The sequence below is a fragment of the Polyergus mexicanus genome, unplaced genomic scaffold, assembly GCF_030449975.1.
Source record: "Polyergus mexicanus isolate NDT 795.1 unplaced genomic scaffold, iyPolMexi1.0 SCAF_23, whole genome shotgun sequence".
Classification (NCBI taxonomy): domain Eukaryota; kingdom Metazoa; phylum Arthropoda; class Insecta; order Hymenoptera; family Formicidae; genus Polyergus; species Polyergus mexicanus.
Window position 1 is genome coordinate 3219507 of NW_027223343.1, and position 8732 is coordinate 3228238.

At 29.5% G+C, this 8732-nt stretch overlaps 1 protein-coding gene across 1 annotated transcript; it reads left to right on the forward strand.

Moving 5' to 3' along the window:
- The first annotated feature begins 3444 nt into the window (after positions 1-3444).
- Positions 3445-8307, forward strand: LOC138942812 (arrestin domain-containing protein 17). The gene is made up of 7 exons (XM_070313281.1): positions 3445-3766; positions 5885-6040; positions 6170-6381; positions 6809-6991; positions 7105-7316; positions 7472-7668; positions 7846-8307. Exons 1-7 carry the CDS (start codon positions 3652-3654, stop codon positions 7977-7979), a joined length of 1209 nt encoding a protein of 402 aa, XP_070169382.1. The 5' UTR covers positions 3445-3651; the 3' UTR covers positions 7980-8307.
- The last annotated feature ends 425 nt before the right edge of the window (positions 8308-8732 follow it).

Consider the following 8732-nt stretch of genomic DNA (forward strand, 5'->3'; position numbering starts at 1 on the left):
TACAGGGTGTCAAGAAAAATTATCAGATTCTCCTAAAACATGTGTTTTATAAAAGAAATGTTTCAGATAAAGATTATATAGAAATCTTTTTTTTTTTTTCTACGAAACTTATATTTTAGAATTTATTAATTAAGATGGTAATTTTTAATGACTTATTCTGTATATTTTGAAACTCTTATTTATATACAAGTCTTAATTTCAAATAAAATCTTTGAAAGAAAAATGATCTTAAAATGGAAAAATCCACCGAAATATTCCTAAAGTAGAATATTTTTCTGTAATAGTTATTAAAACAATATCTAACATATAATAATATTTTAATAATGAAATAATATTTTCTTTTTAAAAGCAAGATTAAAATAATACAACTTATTGTGTTTCTCTTAATATAATATAAATTACTATGCAGTGACACGTAATTTAAAGTGTCATTAGTAAATTAATATGGAAAAAGGAATCTGTTACCATATGTATGAATATCGAATAAATGATATCAACTAGTGCACTTATGGAGCGTAAATTAGTGCACTTATTGTTAGCCATGACATGTTCTAGAGCTTTGTTTGAATTATCGATTAATAAATAAATATTAAACCAGAATTTAAAGCAGAAAAAATAGAGAAGGCATTGTCTACAACAAGAGTATTAATAAAAATCTACGTTTATGAAAGAGAGAGAGAGAGAGAGAGAGAGAGAGAGAGAGAGAGAAAGAAAATTTATATATTTAAATTTTACACACACATTTATAACTCTATATTTAAATCTTACGAATGACAATATGTTTTAGAGACGAAAAAGATAAAACGACCGAGATCAATAATCGTGTAAGTGTAAAAATAAAAGAAGGGAATAACAAAACTATACAACGGATAAATAGAAAAAAGTTTGCTAAATTATTCTACAGCAAGACTCATCTTATTCGTGCCGTGACGTTTTTAGTCTTAGAACTTCTATATTTCAGGCTGAACTCGAAATGAGATGACATTACGGATGGCATATATAAATTGTATGTCGATGTGCGACTTAACTTCAAATTTTAACGCGAGAGGGTATGAACTTTACGATCGACCGAATTACCCATTCTATGATGTTCAACGGTTGGCATGGACGTGACATCGCGTTTTTATCGTGACACGTTCGCATTTTAGATCCAATTTCGAAAATATGCCGGACGACATATATATGTAACGCTGAAGTAAATTCCGATGAGATATATACAATATGGACCTGTTATTTCACGTATCGTTATTCTTGTTATTCCGAACATTCGCGAAATTACGATAATGATCATCTATTAATGATAAATTCTCGAGCAATTGATAAAAAAGTTCGAAAGCAAAGCAATTTAAAATTCTAACATAAAAATGGCGATAACTCGAAAATAACGCATTTCCGGACCTATACTCATACCAACTTGTTTTTTTACTTTTGGATCCACAATCATCTCTGGAGCGATTGACTTCCACTTTTGAAATATCCTGTATAAATAGATACACAGAGAGAGTACAATATTAAATACAAAATACGATCTACTAATTAATTGCTAATTTATTTATCCTTTGACGCGCAAATTGTATTGCATCTGACATGAGTCGATAGCTCATCTTCATTATCGGCATTGCGCAACATAACCAAAGAGAGACGACACTTTAAATTTGATTTTATAATCAATTTTAAATCTAAATTAAACGAGATGTTATTTTGAATCAAATAAATACATTTTGTTAATTTTAATTTTTATACTTAAATAAATATATACTTTCCCATACAGCACAGAACATTGCAATTACGTTACAGCGATGTTACAAAATCTTGCAAGTTGCAATGAAATATTGTTGAGACATTATTGGAATATGGAATTGTAATATTTATGAGAATGTTACAGCAACATTTCAAAAACATTACAAAAGACAGTTTTTGATAATCGCTATTTCGTTCGTTTACCACTATGCGGCGCGCGTTGCGTTATCTATCCCGTATTTAAGTTTAAGTTTTAATCATGATGGTTATATAAAGCTTGCAAAGAGCGGTTAGTAATATTAAAGGTATAATAACTATTTTTATCAAATTAATTTGTCTGATACAATCCCAACACAGGAAATTCAGATATTGAATCGAGTGTTCAGAAATCGGACAAATAATTATCCGAAAAAAGTTAAAATTATCCGTTTATTGTCTACTTAAGATATGGAGTTTAATATTTATATAAATAAAATTTTAATTTTTATGAATTAAATTATTTAATCAGTATCAATTTCTTAAACTTGTAAATAATTTATAAAATAGCGATGTTAATTAGATAATAGAAAATTGTTTAATAGTTCCCATTTTTATATAAAAGCAAAAATTTGATAATAATTTTTTAATATGCAAAATGCTTCAAATTTAATAGATAAACTTGGAGAATATATAAAGACATCCAAGAGAGACGAGAAAAAACTCGTTGTAATTGCGTAAATTCACAATCTTTTTTCTTATCTCTCTTGGATGTTTTTATATGTTCTCAAAGTTTATGTATTAAATTTGTAGCGTTTTGCATATTTGTAGCAATGTATTTAAATATTACAAATACATTGCACCGTAACATTACTGTAGTCTTACATTGAAATATTTCCGAGGGCGGACACTTCAACGTTGCCGCAGGCTTGCAGTAACATTGCAGAAACATTTCGCAACTTGTATGCAATATTATATTGTTTCAATGTAAGATCTATGCAACGTTTTTGCAATCTTTCGGTGCTGTATGGGATTGTTTCGAAAAATTTCTTATATTAAATAAATAAGAAACAGGTTTCCTTATATTAAATAAATTATTATTTGTATGTAATAAAAACTATAATTTTGAAAATAAAACATTAAAAACTTTAATATAAAAGAATATTTATTTGAAAACAAAGAATTATTTATTAAAATAAAGAAAACCTGTGTTTTTGAAACAAGCAGGCAAAAATTAAAAATTGTTTTTTTAAAAAAGGACAGTATAATAAAGACCAGTATTTTTCTATGTACTTGGCATTGCGACGCTACTGCGTCACTTGATAAAAAAAACAATTTTTTTTTATTTGCGAATAAAAGCATACCTTGCTTTTATCTTATATTTTACTAATTTAAATATATTTGCTGCTTGATTAAAATAACTAATGTCTTTGCAAGTATATAAATAAATAATATTAAAAAAAAAAAAAAATTTCTGTGTTTGGTACATTTCTTTCAATGTGTATACATATATATATGAATTAAAATGAATTTAAATTGCTTTGTTTAAACTGTTAAAAATAATAAAATTAAGCATGTCGTTGACACAACCCAAGTTTTTGGAATAGAAAATTAAATTCTGCATTGTCGTCTCGAAGAATCTCGCGCCCTGTGAGGTTGCCTGCGCATTTCAGAATAAAGACGGCCCTGTTGACCGCGATGTTGACGCCGACCACGTCACTCGTCGCCTGCGCGAGCCGAATGGTATACCAACGTGTCTGACTCTGACTCCCACGAGTAGCTCGATATAGCACGAGCGACGCAAGCGGCGCAACACAAGTTGGTACAACGTGTTAAATCATCATCGGTGAATACGCAACGCAAAATGGAGTAATCGGAAGGTGTCATCCAAAAAAAGGAACGGCCGAATCGAAAATTTGAGACAAATTGGTCAATATGGGTCTCAAGGACTTCCGGATAGTATTCGATAATCAATGGAGTACGTATTACCCGGGGCAAACTGTGACAGGTAATATCGTCATCGCCCTGGACAGTACAAAAAAAATTCGCGGTGAGTCCAGCTATTAAAAAGACAATTGAGAATAATGATTATATACGGTATATGCGTATCTATGTATGATCGAAAGTGAATTATATTAACTCTCAGAATGTAATATTACAGAATTATATATACGGTTTGCTTATTATAAATTTCATTTTTTTTAACATTCAGTTTTAAGTTTATGGATAGCGTTTGCCGCGCCTTTTTTATTTTTATATAATTCAGTGCATTCTTGATACGATTTTTTTATTCGATTATTTATCATAGAGGAATGATAAGATTAGAGAATTATTCAGAAGACAGATAAAAAATACCCAAATAATCCAAAGTATTATTAAAAACATATTATTGTATCAGTTTAAATAGTATGATGTATAATAGGCGCAACTTTTTCGAGTGGGCATTTATTGTGTTGACGTAAATAATTCGTGACTTTTTATATTTGTTTCTTGAGTTTGGTAGTAAATATTTTAACACTACTAATCTACAGAGACAACGAATATATACAATTACATACAATTATATACAATTATATGCTATATTGTAGATTTTGTTCTAGTATTTTTTATGATTTCCATATTTTTAATCATTAACATCGTACGATAATACAAAATAATCTATAAATAAGGTAATCATTCGAATACGAACAATTGAAAGTGCATAATATGAATGATTCGCTTAACGCATAGATATATTATATATAGATAGAGCTTTGTGTCATCTTTGCCTTAGAATCGCGTCTGCCAAGATAAATACAGAAGATTTTCTTCTCTTGCGCATGCGCATTCGTACGTTTCTCTCGGCGGACGCACATCGTTTGTAAGGACTTGGAATTTGCATTAAAATTTTAAGAAATTTAAGAATTAACAAGTGCAAGAAATTAAATGTATTGTATTTTTATCAAGCACAGTATCTTTTACATAAAATAAAAGAGGTTATTTTCTCGTCAGCAATAGGTTATTTTCTTGACCGTCGGGAGGAATGCGCGATTGCACATGCGCGAAGGAGGAAAGTATCTTATTATCCCAACAGATAGTGAAATAGATAAAGCTCTATCTATATGTAATATATCTATAGTTTAATGCGACAATTATTATAAAACGATCAAATCATATGTATTCGTAAAAATTGAAGATTTTTGTTTTATTTAGCTTTATTTAGCCTTTTATTAAAAGAAAATACAATGATCTGGAATATGCTATATGTATATACGACAAAATATATTCTATGTCTCTGTCACATTCCACGCGAGCGATCTTTTTGTACTCTTGCAACACGTGAGGATTAATTATAGAACAATCACACATATATATACGCACGCATGCACGTACGCGTGCTCTCACATTGGACCGACACTTTGTTTTCTTCTAAACATTGTATTTTGTATTGCTAAAATATATTGCATCGAATATGAAGAGATAGTATTAAAATGCTTTTAAAAACGAGAATTTACGTTTGCATTTTAATTTTTTTATATTAAGACAGATAAAGTAGAAATTATAATTTTATTATAATGTAATAATTCATATATATGAAAATCGTGTTGCGTTTTTTGAGCAAATTGATAAAAAAAATATAAGATAAGAAGAAATTAATACACTAAAAATAAAATTGTTTTCAATCAAATAAATACATTTTGTTAATTTTGATTTTTATTTACTTAAATAAATAAATATTTTGTTTGCAAAAATATTTTGTTATATTAAATAAATTATTTGCGTGTAATAAAGATATATGTAATAAAATGTTAATTATAATTTTTAAAATAAATTGTTAAAAATTTTAATATAAAGCAAATGTTTGTTTGAAGATCTGTGTTTTTGAAACAAAAACAAAAGAAAAAAATTAAAGAATGTTTCTTTAAAGGAAGTAATTTAGTATAATAAAGAGAAAAAAGAGATTTTTTTTTATTTGCAAATAAAAGCTTTGCTTTTGTTTGTTTTGTAATTCAAATATTTGGAGCTCGAATGAAATAACTAATTCCTTTGCAAGTATTTAAATAAATAATACTTCTAAACAAACAAAAATTTTTTTTTGGATTTAGTACATTTTTTCAGTGTAGATAGGTATATGGAGATATATATATTCTTTTCTATATTTATAAAGTTTGTCATCTTTTCCACGCAGGTATAAGTGTGAAAATAAAGGGGGAAGCGAATACTTGTTGGACGACCGACAAACAAGAGATGGACGAGAGGGGACAATATCGGGATGAAACTCAAACTGTTACGGCGCACGAAGAATATTTTGAAATGAAATACTATTTGGTTGGATCGGCCTCGGGTAAGATCAGATTGTCATATGCAATCAAAAATCTTTCTATTCTTAATAAAAATCAAATTCAAATAAATTCTCTATTCTCTAATATTCTCTTTCAGTTTCTATTCTTGCCTTTATGTTCTTTTATTTTAGGTGGAGAAATTGAAATACAATCAGGAGAACACAAATTTCCATTTACATGTTCTTTACCGACAAACTTGCCAAGCAGCTTCGAATCTGACTTTGGACACATTCGGTATACCATTAAAGCTACCTTGGATCGTCCTTGGAAGTTCGATCAAGACGTTAAAAGTCCTTTTACAGTCATCACTCCCTTGGATTTGAATAAAGAACCCAGAGCGGCTGTTTGTATCAAACTTTTTTACGTTATATAACAAAATTTAAATTAAATATATAGGATCTAAGTAATATTATATAAAATTTTAATTAGAATTTAAAAATATATTTGTAACTCTCAACAAATATTCTAATATTTTAATACTATTAAGTTTTTTATTTAATATTGTCTATAGTTTATAGTATGGTCAATGTAGTCTATAAGAGGGATGTTATTTCTTCAAAAAATTTAGAAGATTTATGAGAAAAACAATTTTAATCATATGTGTTATACTTTTATACATGTGTAAAGCTTATCTTGTAATGTTGTAATTACAATTACATGCAATATTTATATCTTTAAAAAGAAAGAAGTCTATGGCACTTGTGGAAAATTAAAATAAATCTCTATCATGATAATACGAACGATAATAAAAACTGTAATCGCATTTTCAGGAACCCGTGAGGCAAGAAATGTCCAAGACGTTTTGTTGTTTATGTTGCGGTACACCACCTTTAACCGTAAACTTTTCACTACCAGTTCGAGGATATGCGCCTGGGCAATCGATGCCGATAAAGATAAATGTGGAGAATTTGTCAAACGTCGTAGTAAACAGCATCAAGCTTGTGCTCTGTAAGGTATGTGACAATAATTTAGCAAACGAATTTTGAGCATATTTTGAAGCCGACATGATGTTTAAGGCTTCGTGCGAGTTTTTTATCAATAATTAATAACGTATCGTGAAGTCCAGGTCGTGACTTTCCGCGCTACTACACCACGCGTAGACACCAAAACGGAGGAAATTGTAGTGTCGGAGGTTAGCAAAGGACCGGTCGAGGGAGGTGGAACCGCCGATTACGAGCAACATTTGGACATTCCGCCTCTTCCACCATCGAACCTCGCTAATTGTAACATTATTGATCTCGAATATAATCTAAAGGTTCAAGCGTGCGTTGAAGGATGGTTAGTTTTTTTTTATGTTTTTTATAAATTTAATTTATCCTTGTTTTTTTTTATGTATGAATTATATGATATATAACATAATTTTTTAAATGAATTCTTTATATCTTTCTAACAGTTTTACAATTTATACTTTGCGTTAATTTTGCGCTTTGCAGGTATCATCGAAATTTATCCGCCAATACGCTTATTTTCGTGGGAACGATCCCGCTCGCTCTTTATCATGCTCCAAGTGCTCCGCCTATTGAAACGGATGGCGATAATTCAACAAAGCCACCTGAGACTGGTTTCGCAATACCTTCGGCGAATACTGCGCTGCCTCCATTGCTCGAGTCCAATTTGTATCCAAATTTACGTAAGTCCGATACAATAATCAATATTTTTCGATATAAAGGCGAAGAGCTTTGTGCAAATAACACATCAAAATAATAAGATTTATAAAACTGCGAGTTTTTTATCATAAATTTTTGTTTTCTAACAAATCACAACTTAATATTCATAGAAATAATTTATGTCAATTTGTCTCCTTCAGCTCCACCATCCTATGAGGAGTCGTTATCTGGGGCCAGGAATCTTCGCGAACGAGGAGAATCGGAATATGTTTATGGCTTGTCTAATCATTTCGCACCAAGATACCCGGTATATAATTTTGCTCCCACGCAATAAAGGGGGAACGAAAGATACCGTTACATCGAGATTGGCTTTTTGCAAAATTCTTGAAACACGTACTTTGTTGCTGTGGTGATAGGAGTTTTCAAGAATGCACGTAAATTGCTAAATATTTATATACTCAGCTTTAAATAGCCACTTCTAATCAGTGTTTAGAAAACATATGAATTATAAAGCGCACAATTTTTTGCGTATATAATCCGATGAACAAACGAACAATGCTTCTTTATAGCTGGCATTTATATTTTTTTACATATATCGAGCGCAAGATAATGGTTATCTAACAAACTCTCGATATATTTGTTTACATTAATATATTTATATAAATATATATATATATATAAATATATATATATATATAAATATATATATATATATATATATATATACAGGGTGTCCCATTTTAAAAGTTCCACCTTCATAACTTTTCAGGATCAACGTTTAAAGAAAAACGACTTGAATAAAAATTGTAGGGAACAAAGGAGGCTATCTAAGAGTGACCTTGGATTTGACATTAAAAGTCATTTTCAAGATCATTTGAAGGTCAACTTCCGTTTTTTAAATGGAACCCCCTATTTTTCATTACATATTCTTGTAGCTTATCTCGAGAGCTTTTCAAAACACTATAATAAAGTATTTTTTATTAAGAGTACTCTGCGTTGATTTTATATTTTAATCTTACATATTTTGATGTAAAAAATTAAATATCTCGTAAAATATGTAGAGTACTCTGCGTTGATACCACTGCTT

Excerpts from the sequence above, each read along its gene's own strand:
- LOC138942812 (XM_070313281.1), top strand. The coding sequence starts at position 3,652 with ATGGGTCTCAAGGACTTCCGGATAGTATTCGATAATCAATGGAGTACG. Across the intron at positions 6,992-7,104 it reads TCAAGCTTGTGCTCTGTAAG|GTCGTGACTTTCCGCGCTAC; the intron begins GTATGTGACAAT and ends CGTGAAGTCCAG. Across the intron at positions 7,317-7,471 it reads CAAGCGTGCGTTGAAGGATG|GTATCATCGAAATTTATCCG; the intron begins GTTAGTTTTTTT and ends TGCGCTTTGCAG.